The sequence below is a fragment of the Melopsittacus undulatus genome, chromosome Z (genome assembly GCF_012275295.1).
Source record: "Melopsittacus undulatus isolate bMelUnd1 chromosome Z, bMelUnd1.mat.Z, whole genome shotgun sequence".
NCBI classification, from domain to species: Eukaryota; Metazoa; Chordata; class Aves; order Psittaciformes; family Psittaculidae; genus Melopsittacus; species Melopsittacus undulatus.
Window position 1 is genome coordinate 12198690 of NC_047557.1, and position 22289 is coordinate 12220978.

The 22289-nt window shown below is 40.3% G+C and overlaps 1 protein-coding gene across 1 annotated transcript in view; it reads right to left on the minus strand.

The window, feature by feature from the left end:
- Window positions 1-421: 421 nt before the first annotated feature.
- ADAMTS12 (ADAM metallopeptidase with thrombospondin type 1 motif 12) overlaps window positions 422-22289 on the minus strand; it is a 168195-nt gene continuing 146327 nt past the window's right edge. The window contains exons 18-24 of the mRNA XM_031051603.2: window positions 21588-21798; window positions 16910-18055; window positions 12478-12630; window positions 9224-9397; window positions 7437-7583; window positions 5390-5543; window positions 422-3344 (exon numbers count right to left, since the gene is read on the minus strand). Of these exons, the coding sequence (XP_030907463.2) occupies window positions 3112-3344; window positions 5390-5543; window positions 7437-7583; window positions 9224-9397; window positions 12478-12630; window positions 16910-18055; window positions 21588-21798 (2218 nt within the window). The 3' untranslated portion in view covers window positions 422-3111. The remainder of the gene's footprint in view (window positions 3345-5389; window positions 5544-7436; window positions 7584-9223; window positions 9398-12477; window positions 12631-16909; window positions 18056-21587; window positions 21799-22289) is intronic.

The window sequence follows — 22289 nt, forward strand, 5'->3', positions numbered from 1 at the left end:
GAGTTGAGGCTCCTGGACACGGAGCTTCCCTCTGCTCAGGAGCTGATGTTGTCCTCTCTCGAGCTGCTCACCTCAGCAATTGACCAGATAGACACAACAGGAATGCACACAGCTGTTGCCGAGGGGCTAAGGCACCTTGCTTGGACTATGAGTGGTAAAATGTCACCTATTCACCTATTTCATAGGAAACAGCTAAGCCTATTAATGTGTGTTTTTTTCTCAGCACTATACCTTATTCTACTTTTCCCCTCACCCTTTTTAATGATCTCTTTTTTGTTGGAATATCAAGCATCAAAATACCTCAATGATGATGATTCCCTGAAGTAGAAAAGATACTTCCTAACTTTTTTTTTTTTTCCCCTTGGAATTCCCTCTTACGAATCTTCTTGCACTGGAAACATAAAATACCAGCGACATCAGATGTAAGCAATGCCATTTATTGAAGCTTGAAACATTTGCTTTTTAAACATTGAAATGTTAGAACAAGCAGTGAATGTGCCATGTTTTCCTGAGCAACCTGTTGAAGCTGATGTGTCTCAGGATAATATGATAATATAATGATATTACACCTTTGCACTTAATACTCTTGTCAGTTTTGAGAATAGTGACCGTCTGGGTTAGGATCATAAATTCACATTTACTTAAAATAGTTATGTCATACGAAAGGAATCTGGCTAAATGGATGGGAAAGATGACTGCAGATATTGTTAGCATAGAGGAGATTAATAGGCTGATGAGTGTGATGTAAGATCCTATGCAAAACAGAGCAAAATACTGCTTTATTAAAACAGTTTATGTTCTTGTCACAGTCTGCTCCCTAAAATTTTAAGCTGTGCAACAGTGATGACTATGCTTCCCTGGGTAGAAAGATTATTTTGATTAATGTCCATAAATTATTTATTCACTTTTATCCATTTCAAAAGAAATGGAAAAAAAAAAACCAAACCCAAAACAACCCAACAATGAAGCTAGAAATGGTTTTACTCTACATTAGCTAAAAGGAGCACTGGAATGGACAACCCTCCCAGGCATGTTTCCACCTGCACTATCAGTCATCTTCTTTGTCATCAGCTCACACACCTGATGGCCACTTCTTCTGACCTCTGTGGATAAAATATTGCAGGTATCTCTGAGCATAGAACAGCCTGACTCTGAAGTTAATCTTTGTCCTGCCCAAATCCTAGAGGTTGCTTCCAGGAACACCAGTCTGGGTTGTTTGGCCATCAGAGAGCTGCATTAGATATAGCAGCACAGGCTCTGCTCTACACAATGCAGCCTGATGACAAGCGCTGCCCAAATACTTCCTGAAACAGGTAGAACACCTCCACTTCTTCATATAATTCAGTATTTCTGTGCCCAGTTGAATAAGAACTGTCAGGATTTCCATTGCTCAAAGGGTCAGCAGCCATTCAGGACCTCAGAAGGACATAAGCACACTGTGAAACTTAAAAAGCATTATGTCTGGTATTGGCCAGCAACACCATAGACGTATTATTTTAAGGGTATGTGCATGCATGCAGTGTCACACATGCATGCACATGCACCATTGTAAGTCATCCCCCACAACTGTTATATTAGCACCATATTTTTAACAGTGGATTTTAAGTTTTATCAGCACCTGTAATTGGGGATACATTGCCATCACAGAGGTTCATAAATCTAACCTTACCGTGCTGCATATCATGAACTCCCAGAGACTTCAAGAGAAGAAATAAGCCCTTAGCCAAATGTCACAAATCTATGAAAAAGGACAATCAGATTTGTGGCCGAATATTTCTATTAACATTCCTAAAGGTTTGTCTAAAAATATGACTCCTGGTAGTCATAGCTCTGTAACCATAGTGACACCTGGATTCATGGCTGTGTGCCTCACTTTGCTCCGCATAAATGTGACATTTTATTGTATTACAATCTCAAGTTGTCAGGTAGCTAGGGATTAAATCTGAGATTTTCAAAAGAGCGAGAAGAACCAAGGTGTCCAAATCTGTCTGAATTCTAAAGGAATTCAAAAGTCAGACTCTGTCCACCTCTTTTGAAAACGCCCAGTTCTGCCTCAAAGGGTCCAGTCTGGTCTCCAAAAGTTTGTTCTGCCATTTTCTTTAATAGCAAAACAGTTACACTATTTGTCTGGTGCTCTCCCAACACCTGAGGCCCAGAGCTACACAGACACTCTGGGTCTCAGGCTCCTGTCCCATGTGCCCTCATCTTCACTGTGATCAAGGATTTGCAGTGGGGAAAAGTTTACTATGAGTGAGGTGATAAAGTGCTCTTGTGAATGTGGTTTTAATTTTTAATTTTAATCACTCTACTAGGAGATACTTGATTAAACCATAGCTCTGAATATTGGTTCAAGTGACTATCTATTAAGGTTGTAGATCCAATCAGCTTTGCTTTTTGTGGTACCAAGAAATGTGGTTTAAAGTATATTTGGAATTTAACATCCAAAATTTGGTGGGGTTTTCAGGCTACAGCAAGACACACGCAGAAGAAGAAAACTGGCCAGGACAGGTTATAGTTGAGGTATCCTTTAGAGGTTCAGTCAAGTACTAAATGAACATTTTTTTCTTTTGAAAAACCCTAAGTTTCAAGCTGGCCTGCACAATATAATCAGTTAATAGAAAAAACTCTGCTCTTAAACACATGAAATGTGCAAACAATTTTGAGAAACACTACCACTTCACCTTGATTCCTAAATACAGAAAAGTGAGTGAGCATAAAGAGATCTGGCCCACAGTGCCTGTGTCTGCTGCCCCATCGGCCACCTTCATTCAGCACTCAAGTAAGCAGTGCTGCTGTTTCAAGTGGGTTTTGAAAGAAGTGGAAGAAAGAACAAGTTACACATTCATTTAAAACAAACAAACATTCTTGCAAGCTTGTTTCTAGCCTCTATGCATGCCTAAAGTACTAACTGCTGGTATGCTGCAAATTATGTTAGAGAATTTGGTCTATTACAGAGAAAAAACTGTATCAGTAAATTAGGACCAATAACCCTAAGGGATGTGTTTTCCCAGTTTTGATCACAGATTTCCATTTATGTTGATGGTTAAGAAAAAGAACAAACGTAAAACCTGTAAACAGAAGCCCTACTCAAAGCAATTAGATAAAAATCAACTAGTGCCAAGCAGCTTGGTTGTTTTCTTGATTTTGAGGTGATTTTCTTCTTGATTTAGTGTAATTCTGTTGTCTGAGGCCTCGCTGATCCCCGTATCTTGCTTTATTATGAATTCGAGGCTGACTACATGTGAAGCAGCACTGAGTCTGTATGGACGGCAACAAGCACTTGCCAATACCTTTCAGCCTCTGGCAGAACTGAACTGAGAGCTGGTCTTTGCTGCAGGGTGGCCCTATGGTGGAGAAGAAGAGAAGAATTAGCTATATTTTGCAGACATGTGATCTATATTTCTAGAATTTTAATCTGCTTTATGCCAGACAGTCATGTGCGTGTTAAGGCTTTTCCTTATAATGGCTTTCTCTTCCTTTGTATTACAGATCAGCTTGATTACCCTGAAATTTTTGGACTTCTAAGTGAAGACGTCCTATTAAACTTCACACAACCTTCTGTCTTGGAAAATACAGCCTTCTTTTGCTACTGCTCAGTGAGGCTTTACTTTAGCAGAAGATATAGCTGATCAATGTTTTCCACTTCGATGTTTCTTCTTTAAAGAACTGCCAAAGAAAGTCCAGCAACAATGATCTGTGAATCTGGCGCTTCTGCTTCTTCTAACAGTGCATTTAAGACAAGCACAATGGGCTGCCGGTGTGCTGCAGAGCCACGCAGGGCAGGCAGAAGATCATAGACAAGACGTGCAACTACAAGTTCAGCTTGGCCACGCTTCAGCTCCTGCAGCACAAGAATAAGCCAGGGATTGCTACTGTATGAATTATGGTGCTGATACACCCGTTGCGGTGTTCATAAACTGAGATGTGTCAGATTTATTTAGATATAACAAAATGGGGTCCTTAGTTGTGAAAATAGATGTCTAGGGGGATAGTCAAGGTTTGCCAAAGTAGGAAGATGGTGGATTAGTCAAATGCAAGGCTATTCAGCAAATCCCCTAATATTAGAACTAAGGAAACTCAGTAAAACTAGTGTAAAGGTAGTTTAAAATGGATAAAAGTACTCCTTTTCACAGCAGGCTGTGAACCTCTGGAACCTGCTGCCACAGGAGAGGGGAAAGCAGACAGCATGGCAGGGTCAAAAAGGGATGCAACATATTAATGGAAAAAGTTCCATAAATTTAAAGGCACCAAAAAGGGTGCCTTTAATAGGCCTAATGTGTCAGTTGGGAATGCTGGAGGAATACCATGGAAATTAATCACAGGAAAGCACTAAACTCCTATATTCTTCCCAAGTAGCATCTTCTAATGCCACTACTGTTGGGCTTCATGGACCACTGGTCTACCCACTAGGGCATTTCTTACTTTTACTGGCCCCTTGAGCTTTTATTCACAGAAATAATATTACTAGTCTGTGTAGGTAGTATTTCTCCAAGTATTTCTTTCTTAACATGAGAGGGATAGGAGATAAGCAGTCCAGTTCAGCCCTCAGGCAAAACATGTGCTGAAGATCTTTGAGCAGTAGCAGGAGTGATGCACCACTCTCAAGTGTATGACAGATACGTACTGCCCTCAGGAGTCAACCTCTTGTCTCAATGCCAGATTGGACCTTTACTGCTCACTTCCTAAGGAATAAAAATATTCTCCAAAAGGCTTTTGAAGGCTTTTCCAGAAGGACTCAGCTGTTGCTGCTCTTAACTGAGGGTACCTGCTGGATAATGCACTGTAGAGGCTACAGATAAAGTTACCTTGCTTCCTCCGCCCCCTGCCACTTCTGTTCTGGGCTATTAATCATCTACAGGGCTGCTGAGCTTTTGAGGGAGAGAGATACCCTGAGTAACAAAGGGACTTCTCTCCACCTCTTTATTTTGGGGACCAAATTTATGGTGTCTAGACTGTATCTGGGTTCATTGCCAATCAGATTTTTATTACAGTGTCTCACTTTGCTTCCTTGCACTCCATCTTAAGAAATGGCATCTGTTTAGACTCACAGCATGTCCCTCCAAGCCCTCTGAGCAGCCTGTGAGTTACTTAAAAGAGGTCAATACAAACAGACCTATTCATTCAATTGTGGCATTATGAATTAGGGATGCATGCTCAGAGAACTGCATTCCCCAGCATGAGAGCACAAGGCCAGAAGGGCTGGAGAACAGGATAACACAATTCTGCCAACAGTGTGGCTGAGCAGTAGCAGGATAAGCTGACTTGTAATTACTGAGCCCCTGGTAATCAAAATGAGCTGGTAAACTGGGTCAGCTCTCATTTTTTTTCAGAATCTCAGCGCAAATGCAGAACTTTTTGTAAACTGTCTGCTGCAGGTGTGTTATCATACCTGTACTTTTCCTGCACTCTTGCAGACTGCATTTCTGATATTCTGTGGGCTTGGGTTTATCCACACACATACTGTCATTTTCAGTTTCATTAGTTTCTGTGTTCATGCACTCCACAGTTCTTTGCTGAATGCCTCCTCCACAAGAAACGGTGCACTGAAAGAGAGTAATTTTAACACACATAAAAGCCTGCTATATGGAAATTGTGTAATATGCCAATACTTGAACTGTAATGTGACAGGAAGCTAAAAATGCCCTATGATCCAGAACCAATGAAACTGAAGTACTTTGTGTACTGTATTCTTCACTCAGACACATACACTGTGCATAATGGCCAGATTTAGCAGGGTGTAGTAGAGGGTAAACAGTATAAATACAGCATCTTGAAATGTGTAACCAGGGTGAGAAGACTGTTTTCTACAAGAGGAGGGTGAGGATGCTCTGAAATGCCAACCTACAACGTAAGTGGGTGGTAATCCAAATTAGTACTGTACACTGACTTTTTTTTTGTTTCCTGTGTTTTCTCACCATTGAAATTAAACATGAATAATCAATTGCAATGTTAGGTCTAGAAATGACTGAGCTGAAGATTAAAAAAAGCTCAGTGAGATGTTTTTTCTTTGGTGACATTTACACTGTGGTTACCCATTCTTTACAACCACAAAACAACTGCCAGCTGCTTGTTCTGGCTGCACACAGATGGTCACAAAAAAGAACATTTTCAAAACATGTTCCTGTACTATTGTGTAAATGCACTTAATTCTTCCAACATCCTGGAGCATCTGAGAATTCCAGTTAATATTAAATTCTTTTTCTCTTCATATATATAGTGGCCACCAACATAAATACTTCAACAGATAGAGAACGTCAGCTAATGAAGAGCAAGAGATGAAGAGGGGACTGGTACCTCTTTAATTTTTATGCAAATTATCTTCTCTCTAATGTTTCTGTTCAAAAGACACAATATTACTGGTGTGAAGTACATTTAAAAGATCTTAGGTACTCTTGTGGCAACTTTAGATTGATGTTTATAAAAGATATTTTATGAAGTGAAGTAAATGGGATTAATAAATCAGTAAAGTAGTTATACATTTTGGTATTCAGCTGCTTATCTTAAGCATATCCCAGCATTTTCACTTCCATATTTAATTGTTAGTTTCACTGTGCATTATATTATACTCATATCCTATCTAATGGCCTTGTGTCATAAACAACTCATTAAATTTTCCGTGTTAAATGACTCTCCATTGTTTCTTTATTTGTGTCTCCTGGCTTTGGTGTTCTTTCAATATTCTCTGCTGCTGTAAGGAGTATTTGTAATATATGAATAGGTTTATTAAGAAAACTGGAGGGAGAGCTTCATTTGATACACCAGTTTCTTTATAACTAAAAATGTACTACAGATACTGGAAGGTTCACCAAAGATAGATACATTTTATATTTGTCAAGCAGATTTTCAGAAACCAAAGTAGACGGGTATTGGTCAAAATTCAGAGTTTCTGTTTCTGTGGGCTAGTCCAATATTCCACAGAGTTGCTTTAAGAGTCAACCTGGCCCCCAGTAGTCTGAAAGAGTTGAAAATTTTGAATGAGTAACGGAAGAATGTGAATGGTATCTCTTTTCTTATTTTCCCTCTAACAAGCTGCCCAGATAAGATGTGACTGCTCCATCTCTGGCAGTGTTCAAGATCAGGCTGGATGGGGCTTGCAACAACCTGTTCTAGTGGAAGGTGTCCCTGCCCATGGCAGGGGGTTGGAACTGGATGAGCTTTAAAGTCCCTTCCAACCCAAACTGTTCAGTGATTAGAAAAGGAAAAAAAACAATCAACCATCCAACAACACCTATTGCAGCAAGAAGAAGGGAAAGCTACAATGTTTATGACCTGAAGAAACTGAGATGGACTGACTCTGAAACGTTTAGTCATATTTTCAGATCTTCCATTGTAGCTCTGCATAAGAAACTGTACGTGCCATAGGCACAGAGGTTCACAGACAAGTGGCCAAATATGTCCAACTCACGACAACACATAAAACAAGAACTGAATCCTACCGGGCCCCATGCCTGGTTAGTCCACTGTGTGCAAGGTTGCCTGTTACATGGTGCAATGTCATTAGGTCTTTTTGTCCAGTCACAGTGGCCTTCTTCTGGGCAGTAGATATGTCGCTTTTGCTGTCCACCACCACATGTTCTCGAACACTACAGAAGAGGTGCACAAACCATTAAGGCGAGAAGTGGGAATGGATGAGAACCCAGAAACAGACCATGAAGACAGGAGGAAATCTTCCTCATTTAGAAATGTGGAACCACAGGTAACAAGAGGCATGTTACTGATCCATGTGATTTAGAAAGATGCAGGGTAGCCTGCAATATCAGGTCTTACAGTCCAGATATAAATAAAAGCTCTACACTTAAACATTTATTTCTTCATATGCTTGGAAACAGAGAAGAAGAAGCCTTTGTTGGTGAAAATACTTGGGAAAAGCTGTTCCTGGCACATATTAATGCATGGAATATAGGAAAACATGGAAGTGGCAACATAGAACAGATAACACAGAACTGCTCACTAGCACCACTGGCAACAGTAATTTCTCTAACGAGAATGAGATCGCAAGTCACATGTCTTCAGGATTAATCTGTAATATTTACTGAAGACAGCAGAAATTCGTGAGATGCAGCATCTCATTTTTATGAGGCAGTCAAGGACATCAAAATTCACACAATCTATACAATGAATTAAGTATTTTGCCATAAAAGCATCATACAATGACCTAAGTTATTTTTAAACATTTTTTTTGCCCACATCCTAGTATGACAGTATGACACAGACCAATATGACTAAGTAATTTTTACTATTACTCACTAGGTCTACAGTAGAGCCTGCTTAAAATATACAAGAGATTTTGTACATTGACATTAAATAAGGTGCCAGTTACACTTTGAATAACGCATTGTTCCTGTCCTACAAGGAACTGCATCCCTATGGACAGAGGTCTAGAGCTGACATCTGATAAATGAAATATTTCAATCCTATTCTATTCAGTATTCTTAGCATTAGCACAACTGCCAGGGTTGGACAAATGTTTGCGTGAAATATTGTTAGTAAGTGGCAAATGACTGCAATCATTTGGCTATGCTTTATTTTTAGAACCCTTGCTCACTGTTCTGAAAGGAAACCCCCATGCTGGTCTTCTTATTGCAGCTGTGATTTGTCAGTGGCCTGCAAGGAAGCAATGTGATCACCTTTAGAATCCAAAAGCATCATGTCCACAGTGTCTCAAACACTGCTGCTGTCTCCAAAGCTGCTTTTAGTGGGTGCAAACACCAAAATGTAATCAGACCACGTGCCTTAGCTGACACAAATATGTGCCTGGCTGCCTATGAGTTTGTTGCAAGATTTATATTACAAAAGTGAGATTCATCTTAAATCTGACCTCAGACTCTGGCCCCATAAAATTCCAGCCCAAAAGTGTAAAATTCTAAAATTAATTCTAAATTAATCATAATGAGAAAGTAACATTAAAATGGTAGCAAAAGGAATAAGTCTGAATGAATCACATTTACTGATCCAGTATGATAGCTAAAACAAATCTTATTCCAGGCCATCTTCTCTCTTTCTGTAATTTACAGCTCTAGCTGTGTATCACATGCAATCCTAAGAATGATTCTGGGAAGTCTTACAAACATCCATGATAACATTATATACAAGGACTGCAAAGCCTTTGAGTTGTACTAGCTGTGTGTTTACCTTCAAGCCTAAGCTGACCTACAGCATGTCTCTCAGACACTTAACTGACACATACTTGCTCTTCCCTAAAGCTTCTTTTAAACAACCATACCTCATTCCAAGGCTCCACATGCCACTGCAAGCAAGGCTCCATGTTACAACTAATGTTGATTTGTGGTTTATATCCGAGTAACTGGCAATGAAAAGGCCTGAGAAGTCGCTTCTCACGAACATCAATGCAATGAACGTCACGGGTCTTGAAACCGCCATTGCAGTTAGCAGAGCACTGTACACAAAACAGAAAGAGGCACATATCTAAGTGATGCTCCACTAAGGGGCTGTCCCTTCCTCAGTCACACAGGAAGACAGCCTGAGTGTCGTCGTTTAAACCAAGTCCCCCAACTCCTGGAGAGTTAGGAAGGAGAATCCAAAGAATGTAGCCACCACGGATTGAGATAAGAACGGTTTAATTGCTAAGGCATAACACAAAACCCCTACTGCCATTTACTACTACAGATAATAATGATACAGCAAACAGCAAGTGAAAAGAATACAACACCCCACCAGCCACCGACCCATAACTCACTCCACCCTGCCCGGTCGAGCACCGCGTGCTCCCTCCTCCATTTTTCTCCAGAGCCCTACCCCTCCAGCTTTCTCTTTCCCAGTATGCATCCTGGGCATCACGTGCTATGGTATGGAATACCTCATTGCCTAGCCTGGGTCAGGTGTCCTGTCTCTCCTTCCTCCCGGACTCCCCTCCTCCACCTGGCTGGAAAAAAACCTTGAACAAAAACACCCTCAAAACATGCTCTAACCATGACACTGAGCTTTGAACACCCTGACTCAGAGGGAATTTCCAGTTCACCGTGACAACAGTACTCTGTTGGGTATAAACACTGTGGTTTTCATCATCACAAATCAGAACATACTATATAAATACTTCCCTTTCTTCACTGGAATATCCATTAATAACATAAGGGCATATTTAATTAGGAAATCTTGCCAGCTAGTTCAAAATATGTCATTGTGGAAGAGTCATAATACAGTAAACACAAAAAATGAATCCTGTATGCATAGAAATTGTCAGTTTAGCTGTTTCTCAGGGATGGAGAGAATGAGGGAAGAAGCACAGCTGCCTGAGTTGATTCCCAAACAGCCGATGGAAGACATAGGTGTCCATGGCATCAGGTAACTCAGGCTGGTAAAACTACTCCTTGTCTTAGCCCACAGACTTGAGCTGCTGTTGATACCACTAAAGGCAATGGACTCATCCTACAGCAGAGGTTCCCACCTTCACCTTCCTTGTTCTTACATGGAGGCTCTATAATCCAAGTGCAGCCTGGATGAGAAGAGAGGGACACTCTGACCCCCACTCACAGCCTGTGAAATCACTTCTCAGCTTGAAGGCGAGCCAAGATAGCCCTACCAGCCTCCTATTTCTCCTCAGAGCTTACCCCAAGGCCTAATGCAGCAGCACCAGGTTCTGTCCCAGATATCAAAGCACAGAACCTGCCCTGATACGGAAAGAACTGAATTTGCTGCCCCAAAGATGGGGACAAATACATATTAGCCAATTCTGCCTATACCACTTTCAGTTTTCATCTTTATTGCCATGCAATACAACAATTGATGCTGTTCTTCTCTGTGTAAATAAGCATTCTTCAGCTGAACACGGAAATTGAACATAATACTTTCCTGGAACCTAAAGGATGTTTGGAAGGGGAGTTCAGACTGTTGTTCACAGAAGTTTCTGTCCCTCTGGATAGAAACAGAAGTGACTGTGCATGAAACTGAGCACACAGCCCCAAAATGTGCAAAATACATTTGGTATTAAACTCAGGCATTAAGACCTAGTCTCAAACACCTTTCTTTTAGGGGAGTGAAAGAATTAGATGAGAGTAAAGTGATGAGAGTAAAGTGTAGAAGTGTCTTCTTCGCTCCTAGTAGGGGAATACAGCCATCTTGTTGTGATAAGGTGCCTTAAAAATGTTTGAAACAAGTTACAAGAAAAATAGCTGCCACATGCAAAAGCAAAAAAAAAAAAGGCCATTTTTTTATATATAAAATTGTTATTAGGTTTGTATAGTTCAATTGCTGGAAAATAGGGGTGGCTAACACAATGGAAATGTGCAAGGAAAAGCCTTTTGTCTCAAACTGGCCTCACAACTGGATTGACACTTTAGAACATTTGTTTCATTAAACATTTTATCATTAAACCCAATTTCTAGCTACTTTCTGTGATGTACCAGCATCCACTTGTTGTGAGAGCAGTAACATTTATAAAGAAAAAGTGAAGGTGAAATATGACCTATTGAAACTGGAACTGCAGATGTCTACATATCATTTTAAATGAGTTTCAAATGCTTAAAGTGGTTACACAATGCCTTGGCCTTCTGTGGACTTTCTTAAAAGGCATGTGTTTCATGTACAAATCAATTCTATGTCAAAGAGCTCAATTATACAACACAAGTTCTGTAACCGTAACGTTTTCTTTGCATGAATCTGCCCTCTAGCCCAATGGAAACAATGCTATCTGCAAAATCATATGTATTGACAAAGTTTGAGAGATCTTTTTCTTTATTAAATCAACATTACTGCAAATAGATTTTATAGTTTTTCTCTTTTGAGTCTTGAAAAATAACCCAATGTTTGAAGCCTCAGCTTTAGACAGCATGAAGACAAAAACGTAACAAGCTTCAAGAAGTCATTGAAGTCCTTCCAGACGCTCATCACACATCTTATAATACCAAAAAAGAACTCAAATGCAACTCCTTGGGTTCCACTTACTACCTTGGACACTATTCTCCCTCTTGATCTCGCCTGTCTACATAACAAGGACCAAGTAAGACCCTAGTCATGGCAGGCATTCTCCCCAGTACATCTTTCTTTAGGTTTTGTAACCTAAAATTTGGAAGTTACGTGAATGGGGAACAGACCATGTTGCATAAGAAATAATACATGGTGGCAAGGGTGAACAGGAACATATTAATATCCTCTCCCAAATTTCCACTTGCTTCTTAAAATCAGGACATGCTTCTTGAGGCAGTGATCTAAAAGATGCCATAGGCAAATATCTACAGCTTTGACCTAGGATCTCCACAGAACATGGACAGTGAGCCCTGCTTTAGCTCTAGATGAAAGAGTTGATGAGCCTGACCCCTACACAGGAAGAACAGAATTCACAGGAGGTGCGTTTCCCTAAATAGCTTATTCAGGAAATTAACAAATTAGTGCTGAATTCTCATCTGGGAATCATGCATGCATTCACTGAGTAAATAATTATTTTTAAAATGAAGTATTTTGAACTTGCTGCTCTTTGAACTAGCAAGCTTACTGTTCACACACAGCTCTGAATCAAGTTACCTTGCTCCAATTTCCTGTCTTCCAGCTAGCGCACGGGCGGAGATAACATTTCCTTGCAGGGTCAGGCTTTTTCATGTGCTGACAGTGAGATGTGTTCCTGCTGCTGCACTCCACTTGTCTCCAGAAAGCCCCCATTCCACATGTGGTAGAGCACTGCACATGGGTGAGAGGAAAGCCCAGGGGCAAACGCAGCATTAGTGAATCATTATGGAAACAATCAGGATTAATCAATCAATGTAAGTATTTAGAACAATTTTAGACAGCCTAGCTTACCTGAGATACTCAAGGGAAGATTTCAAATTCACCTAAGTCTTACTTCAGGTTCTGTTGCTTTGTTAAGACAATACAAATTCTAATTTATACCACACACTGCTCTTTGGCAAACTCATGCTGACTGAGACCTTCTAAATCCATACCAGCTGTTCCATTGTTTCCTTCTGCTGTCTTTGGGGATCCAGTGTAAAATGTCATTGCATCCAATCTTCAGCACTGTTACCTCTCTATCACCAGTACTGCTCATGAGACATTCAGCAAATGGAGTGCTGGATGCTGAAAATCTGAAATAAATTGTATGAGGCTCTTGCAAAAACTGTGCCAGAAAAGGATTTTTGAAATGAGTTCAGAGAGCGAGTGTTTCCAACATTTGGAGGGTTTTAGTTGCTGAGGTAAGAGAATATCGATTGTGCCAATCCAGATCCCAAGAGTTCACCAAAAAAGTCACTATCATTTTATTCTGAAGCAGGAAGGGGTGAAAAGTGGCTAGAAACACCCATTTACCTTTAAAAGGGAGGGGCAGTGAACTATATACACACTGAAATCCAACATTCACCAAGCAGCCTGTAGCTGGCATGAGTAACAGCATAAATAATCTTGGTTTAAGCCAGCAAAATGATAAAGAGAGCAGCTACTATTGTGTGGTTTGAACTCCCTATGCATTAGTGGGAAAGTTAAACAGGGAAACTGAGTAAGTGTCCTTGGAAAGATAAGGAAAGGTAAGCTGAAGTTAAGGCAGAGAAAAACAAAATAGACAACCGAAACGCTGAAGACATGGAACTGTTACCAGATTCAGTCAAAGAAATGAAAAAACGTTAATGGTCCCAACAAGGAACTTTGGGAAAATTGCACATTATGAAGAGAGTGAATCTGCAAAGTCTCTGCAGCATGCCATCTCCAGCTTCTGAGACTCCTGGGACATCTGTCCAAGAGGCCGCAAAGATCCTGTTGAAGTGGACTGCATACCACTGTTCAGATTTGCATAGTCATGTATCTATCCAAGACAACTTGTTTGTTTAGGACTGACTGTCCTTATCTTGGTTGCTGTTTCCTGGCTCTCTCCAGCCCCGCTATACGAGTCTGAAAAAAACACGTCTTTATAGAAGGGCTGCTTAGTCTTTGACCAAAGTCCCATTCTGAGCATTCCTAAGAGCAAAGATAGGTTCAGGGATGATGTTGGGCAGATCCTATTTGCAAAACTTTATGTTCTAGTCTGAGGGAGGTGAAATACAGCAGGGTTCTTTCAAAAATGGCTGTGAGAAGATTCAGAGCCACAACAGAAAGACGTGATGTTGCAAATAGTACTGGGTGAAAGCTTTAGGTTTCTTGACCATTGTTTCAGGTCACATAAAGACCAATCACTCTGGAGCTCCGGAAGACTTTCTGCTTTTCTCTTTGTCATTCAGGAACCAAGACTACTTCTTGTCACAGCAGTGTCTATTACAGAAGGAGGAAGTGCAAGTGACTTTCCATGACTAGTAAGAGAGGTTCAGAATGAGGTCATGGGGTATATTTGATATCCAGATAACTCTTAGAAAGGGAAAAGTAACAGCCCAGAATGACCTGGGAAAGCGGTAGGAAAGAAGTTAAGAGTTACACACAGAAGCACTAGTGTCATTGGCACTTTTTTGCCTTAATCAGGACAATGTCTAGATGGCTTCACAATATCTCCAAAGACAGAGATTCCACAAATTCTCCTTTTCACCACCTTTTCTTCTTCAAAGTTGGAAAAGAACTGTGAAACTGAATGTATTGATGTTACCCATTATTCATTCAGTGTTCTTGAATAATTTTTAAGCTGCTCAGAATTATTTTTTAAAATAGTTTGGAAAAGTCCCAGAGGATTAGAGAAGAACATATTCCAAGTTATCTTTAGGACACTTGTTAAATTATCTTTAGGAAGAGGAAAAGTCAGCTCTATGGCCTAATGCAACACTTCATCTAACTTTACTTCACAAAAGGATATGGAAGAGATCAAAATTGTAAACACTAACAAAGAAGACAAAGCAATGAAACAGCCTACATGTACTTATGTAGCACAAAATATTCAATCCAATATCATTCTCTGACAGGGCTATCTGGCTTAATGAAAATAGACAGATGACGGGATGTATTTTGACATGATCACATACAGCATTCTTTAGCAAATATTGGAAATATGGTCTAGGTCAAATAATTTCTAGATTGGTGTGCAGCTGACTGAAAAACTGTAGTAAAGTGGGCTTTGGTGATTCAGTGTAAAACTGAAAAGGTCCTGCAGGGCTCTGTTCAGTGCCAAGCTCTCTTCAGTATTGACACTCACTAATTTAATGAAGGCCAGCATGCACTTAAAACATTTGCAGATGATGCCAAGCAGGAATAGTTGCAGGAATGTTGGAAGACACAATCTGAATTCAAAAACATCTCACCACGATAAAAATTGTAAGAAAACACTAACCTGAAATTGAAAAGCATGTGCAAAATACTCCATGTAGTGAGAACCTTTTATACATACATAAACACACTCACATGCACACGTTTACACACATCCCAAACCAATCTCAGAACATCTGCTGGTGTAGAAATACTGCATTAGGGAATCCTGGGTTTACAATGGACCACAAATTGAATAAATCAAAAGTATGACAGTTACAAAACAAGACAAATCTAATCCCATAATTCACAAAGAGGGTCATAAATAAAATTATATCAATTATTCCATTTTATTTGGCAGATACCAGCTGGGACCTTAATGAACATCATTTATGAAGAAATATATGATGAAACTGAAGCAAGTCCATACGAGAACAACAAAACCACCAGATATTTGGAAAATACTGGATATATTTAGGAACATATAGAATCTTCATTTAGAGTACAAAGGATGTTGATTATATGTAAGGAATGTATTTTTAATGGAGATAAAGAATCACTAGGACAGACTATAGCATTTCTTAATTATACACTTCTAATTTTATGTTACCACTACTACAAAACAGCTCCAATATGCAATTACCTAAACTTCAAACAAAGCTGCAGAACTGCTTATTATTACAATGTCTCCCATGTACATGTGCTGGACAAATTATGAACCCTGGATATACTGGTTTAACTTTGGACTAATAGTCTTTGCTTTGTAGATTTAAACTGGTTTTATGAGGTTGAATGCTGCTCTGAGTTTAGAGAGGCATTTGCTAATGGTGGATACAAACACTAACAGTGGGATGTGACAGAAATGCACCACAATAATCTATTAACAGACAACTGAAAATATGTGTAAATAACAATGGTATTAATGTGCATTACACAGTAATATAGCTAACTTATCTACATGACCCTGGTCACATAGTAAGTTTGAAAACAGACATAATTTAGACAGAAATTGTATGTAACTGAAGGCTACAACATAAAAGCACATCTACAACTAACTCATGTTATGTACTTAATTTGGAAATACACACATATTCATTTAGTGTCTCCAGGATTCATCTAATTGTTTAATAGTATGCTGTGCTCTAAAATAAAACCCTTGAGGTGTTGCTGGTTATAGACAAACCTGAACGTGAGGTCTCTGGAAAGCTTTAGAACAGGGTTTTTTTTTCAGTTAGAAGAGACCTACAGTGATCCTATAGTCCAACTGCCTGATCACTTCAGGGCTGACCAAAAGTTAAAGCCGATTATTAAGGGCATTGTCAAAACAATCGAAACACTGACAGGCTTGGAGTGTTGACCACCTCGCTAGGAAGCCATGTTATTGCTGATACAGGCCAGGATGTCGTTGGCCTTCTTGGCTGCCTGGGGACAAGCTGCTCATGTTCAGCTCCATCAGTCAGCATGCCCAGCCACTCTTCCCCAAGCCTGGAGCATTGCATGGGGTTGTTGTGGCCCAAGTGCAGGACCTGGCACTTTGCCTTGTTGAACCTCATCCCCTTGGCTACAGCCCATGGATCCAGCCTGTCCAGATCCCTTTGCAGAGCTTCCTACAGGCATATTCTGTGTCAGAAACCTAGTATTAGATATTCCAAGTTACCGTTCTTTTTTTTTTCCTCGTGAGAAGCACTGCATCAAAATGTATGACACTCCTTTCAGATAACTAACAAACTAAGAAGCTTTATTTCCTCAGCAGCGGTTCAGACAGCAGTTCACACCTTCCACTTCTTACGAGTTAAAAATAACTTACCTCACTCCAGTTGCCTACCACCCAGTAGGCATCACCAGGCAAACTGTTGGATGTTATCAGGCGACTGTTTCCTTTGACACTGCTTAAAATACCCTCAGATGTTGCACTTTGGTTCCTGAGAGCAGGCTCTAGAGCTGACGACTGTGTGCTTGTGGTTACAGTTTCAGGTAGCTTCGTTTCTCTTCTGCTGTCAGTCTGATCTCTTGGTATGTGACCAAACACTGTGGGTGTTACTGTAACCAATGCTTGTGGGTTAATTACTTCTACAACAGGCACATCAACTTGCAGTCTGATATAATCTGCTGTTGCTGGAAATGCCAACCCTTGTGCTGATCTGCTAACAGGAAGGAGAGTAGAAGGGTCCTGGTGAGGAGATGCTGGCGGGGGCTGAGAAGTCATACTCTCATTTTGAAGGACAGGAGAAACAGTATGCAGGGTTGTGCTCTTGGTTCTGATTTCAGGATTGAGTTCCGTGCTGTAAAGGAGATCAATTGGTTTTTCACTGCCTCCAAGTGATCCATCCATGTCATCAGATTCTTCGGTTAAATAATCATAACTGGAAGTTATTTCTGGATTACTGGTAAAAGAGGAGATGGGAGTGTCCTCACTTCTTTGCACCTCACTCTCTACAGTAGAAAATGGCTCACTTTCAGAAGTATTTTGAACATGTTTTATAATTTCAGTACGTAAGCTATTGTGAAAAGGCCATGAAGTAGTATTTTGGGACAAACTATTTTCAGTAGAAACAACCGGATAATTGTAAAAATCACTTGGTCCAGCAAAATTATTTTGTAATGTTCTGTTGGCTGTTCCTTCTTCTTCTGAGACATCACCTAAACCAGAGGATATAGGCAAACAGGGAGTTACACTTTCAGGCGTGGGTACTTTTGTTGTATGGGACCTCAGGCTTGGTATGGGTGTTCTGTGAGGAGGAGTCTCTTTGGGATTAGCAGTTGTTTTCCTGATTATAATCCTTCCTCTTCTGGGTGCCAGTGGGGGTATCAGAAATCTTCCAGCAGAAGGACATTGCTGGAGACCACACAGGGCCTTAGAATTTGGTCTCCTGGAAGTATCACATGGCTCTTTGTTATTTTTGGCACAAGTGACATTACGAGTCCTTATTCCACCACCACAAGTAACTGTGCACTGCAAACAAAACAGAATTATTGCTATCTCCTTCTTCATTCTGCTGCACATAACAATAAAAGTAAGTATCAAATAGCATCTGGTTATAATTAAGAATCATCATGATAAATAATCAATCACAAAGCTTTTTCTGAGGAACAATCCCTTTATCCTAATGATATTCTACCATGGAGCTCTTTCCAAACACTTAGAACAGTAAATGTTGCCTTGGGGAAACAGCAGTGAAAAAGACTACACAATAAGGACAAAATAAGAAAGTAATATGCTAGAATTTAATTTCTTCAGTGAATCACAAAAGTTGTTTAGCCAGTACCTTTTCCACCAGGGTTATAAAACACAGACTAAAAACTTGCCATCAAAATCATACCTGACTGGCTTAATGCTGGCTACAAAAAGTGCCACAAACCCACTGCGATCATCCAGGCAACTCACAGATCTTTGCTGACTTTATGAAATGGATTTTTCATTCAGTCTTAATGCAATTATGATGTGATGCCAGGGCTGCTAGTACATCTCTCCTGAATTATAGACTACTGAGAGCAGTTTTGGTGCTGAGAGTAGTTTAGATGCCCTACCTGGCATCTTCTTAAATGGGAGCACTACTCTGGTTTGAGGTATTAAGGCGGGCTGACTGGAGATGTTAAATGCAGCAGGCTGGAGGAAGTCTTCCTAGGATATGAAGGAGCCTGACCAGCTAATTCAGCTCTCTTAAACCAGGTGCTTAAGTGATAAAGTGATGAATACTCCTACTGCCAGCATTTTAAAGCCCCTGGGATATCTAACCCTTTTTAGAGCTAGTCTAGGTCACAGGGCAGTAGAAACACCAGTGACCTTGTTTTCCTGAGACACTGCTGTTAACACTTCTAAAATAACATCAGCTCTGCAGTAAAAGAAGTGGGGAAGAAAGCAAAATAACCTCAGAGTAGGTAAGTTCATTATCTATTCTGTCTGCCTTGCACATTCATCTGTATAGCACATTAAAGTACTCAGAGCTATGCAAGTTTACACAAGCTGCATTTGACTATGTTGCTGCTTACACAGAAATACAACACACTTGCCAGACTTTGGCACTTGGATGACTTAGATTAGCATTTGTATGAGTTAAAACGAACATCCAACCTCATTAACTTTTATGGGTAATGAGTGCCTTCCAGAATTAGCTTGAAAATCTCTGCTTTAGAGTATGACCAAGTACTAAAAAGGTATTTCAGAATAGCTACAACACTCTATCCTCATTTTCTGCCTAATCAAGTACATTTGGTTTACAAAATATAGACTTTCTAGCAGTCAGATAAATGCAGAGGGATGTTATGCCTGTATAAAATCTCTCCTGTACATTCACCAAGAAAGAACATTCTGCAGTCACAAGTCTCCTGACAACACTTTAATTTCTGCAGGTGAAATAGTCTGTTTTATACTCCCTCCCCAATTTCTATAGGAGTAAAAATTTATTTTTGTCAGTAACTCGCAAATACAATCCAATGACACAGGAGCACTGGCTGTATTCTGTAATAACACGTCACTTCTATATAATTGTACTGCCAGCCATGTAATCCCCAGTCTATTTTTTCACAGACAGTTAAAACACAGTGTTCACTCAGTTTACAAAATAATCAACATTCAGCGATGATGGTTTGTGAGCAGCATAAACTGAATCAATACTGTTACAAAACTCTACTAATTTGCTATTGGAACCTGCTTTCAAAACCAGTGAGTTTGGCAAAAAAACCCAACCCAAACCAAAACCAAAACCAGAAACAGAGCTGGGAGAAAGAAGGGAGAGGATTTTTCAAAAAGGAAATTGAATATTTTCAGTTGGAACTGACTACAGTGGTCATCTAGTCTGACTGCCTGACCACTACAGGGCTGACCAAAAGTTAAAGCCTGCTGTTAAGGGCATTGTCCAAATGCCTCTTAAACACTCACAGGCTTGGGGTATCATCCATCACTCTAGGAAACCTGTTCCAGTGTTTGATCACCCTCTTGGTAAAAAAATGCTTCCTGGTGTTCAGTCTGAACCTCTCCTGGCGCAGCTTTCAATCATTCCCATCTGTCCTGTTACTGGGTACCAGGCAGCAGAGCACAGTGCCTCTCTCTTCCTCTTCTCTGTTGCTTCCTCTGGACATATTCAAGGACCTTCACATCCTTTTTAATGGTGGGTCCTAGCACTGCCCACAGTGCTCCAGGTGAGGCTGCACCCACTCTGAACACAGTGGGAGAATCAACCCTGCTGACCAGCTGGTGATGCTGTGTCTGAGGCAACCTAGGATGGGGTTTGCCCTCCTCGGACATGCTCCTGGTTCACACAGTGCCTGCTGCTGACGAGCACTCTCAGACCCCTTTGTGCAGGACTGCTCTGCAGACACTCCTCTCCTAATCTATGCTTATGCCCAGCATTATTTCATCCAAGGTGCAAAATCCAGCATTTGGACTTCTTAATTTTCATCCCATTAATCACTGCACAACACTCTGACCTATCTAGATCCTTCTGCAAGGCATCTTGTCCCTCAAGAGAGCCAACAGCACCCCCCTGTATGGTATCTTCATCAAACTTGCTAATGCTGGGTTTGACTCCTGCATCCAAATCACTGGCCCTGGAAGTTTTGAAGAACATAGTAAACTTCATTTTTATTGACACCTGAAATGGAAAATATTTGTTGTGCATTTGTTATCATGACTGTCAGCTACACTAACAGCTAAACTGCCTGTTTGTGAGGTGAACCATGAGCAAGTTGTATTACAATACAGAATCGGAATAAAATAATTCAAAATATCACATGGCTCAAACCCTCCTCCTTCCCATTCCAGAAGAAGTATCTTGGTGCATTTTTATTTTTCATGGGGACGTAGACTGCTCCACATGTTGGGGATCCTGAACTCCCCTGGCCTTCAGTGGAAAGTGAAGATATGAAAACCCTGTAGATACCAGTATGAAGCCCTTCCACAAATTGAAACCTATGACAAAGCACATCAAATAAGTGTTCCCTACTAATACTAACAGACATTGCAAAATATGTTGCAGTATATTTAAATAAATGTAGTATATTGCAGTCATCGTTCTGATGATCTCATATTCTGCACTTTGTCAGCTGCTAGTGAAATAACTGTACAATATTTAACTAACTCTTGAGGATACACAGGCATTCTAATGATTGTTAGGGTTTCAGATTAATACTAGAATCAAAAAGCTTGCATGCTATGGGGAAACCAGCAGAGTTATGGATGCAAGAAATATGAATGTAAAGAATGTAAAAATGCTTCTTGCAGGCCTACAGATACGACACAGAGCCTCTCCCCATCTAGTCCACAGAAGTAAAGAGTACTACACAGACTTTTTAGTGTGCAAGCATGCTCTGTTCTACAGTCCTGAAAGCTCAGGAATCCAAATCCCTAAAAACAGTCAAGATGCCACACTTGCTAAGGTCCTCAGAGATCATCATTGGGTCCTCTTTGCTGACTATAATCAGTAATTTTGAAAGAAACCCCTCAAAAAACCAAAAAATGGTCAATGTTACAGTTTACATGAATTTACCTCAGTCCAGTTGCTCACTGTCCAGTCAGATGGGCACAAGATATCTCTGTTGCATGACAGATGAGTCTTTGGTTTAAGCAGGTGCTGGCACTCTGTGACAGCCAGTGCCTGCTCATCAGATCCCACGGTCTGGATGCAAAGAACAGTTCGCTTCTTCTGGCCTGTTGGGCCACATGTGGTTGAACATTTCTGCCATTCTCCTGCCCACCATCTGAAAAACATGGGGGTAAAAAACATCAGAAAACAATCCATCATAAGCATGGTATAGAAAAGGTCAGAGACTGCAAGAAGAACAAACTGCAATTTAAATTCTGAGGTCAGATGTAAGCTTTTCCTATTAAGTCCAGATCATTCGGGCTTTCCCATCTGACTTGTCCCAGACAATCACTACAAGATGCTGATTCTCAGACAGAGCAGGCACCAAGTATAATGTTTTTACAGTGTGTAAGAATCCACTGAGTAGATGGTCTTTCAAATCCAAATTTGAGGAACTGCTAGCAAGTTTAGTAATCTATTTACTCCATCCTACTATTTATGTGCTTATTATTGCTACCTCAGTACAGAAAGAGTTAACAAATGAGAATCACTGGAGGGTCTGTGATGGTAGCACAGAGTTGAAGAAAGTGGCCCCCTCACACATATCTATGCATCCAGTATTGTACAAATGCTCAAACTGGTCCTGTGTTACTTCCAGAAGGAGAA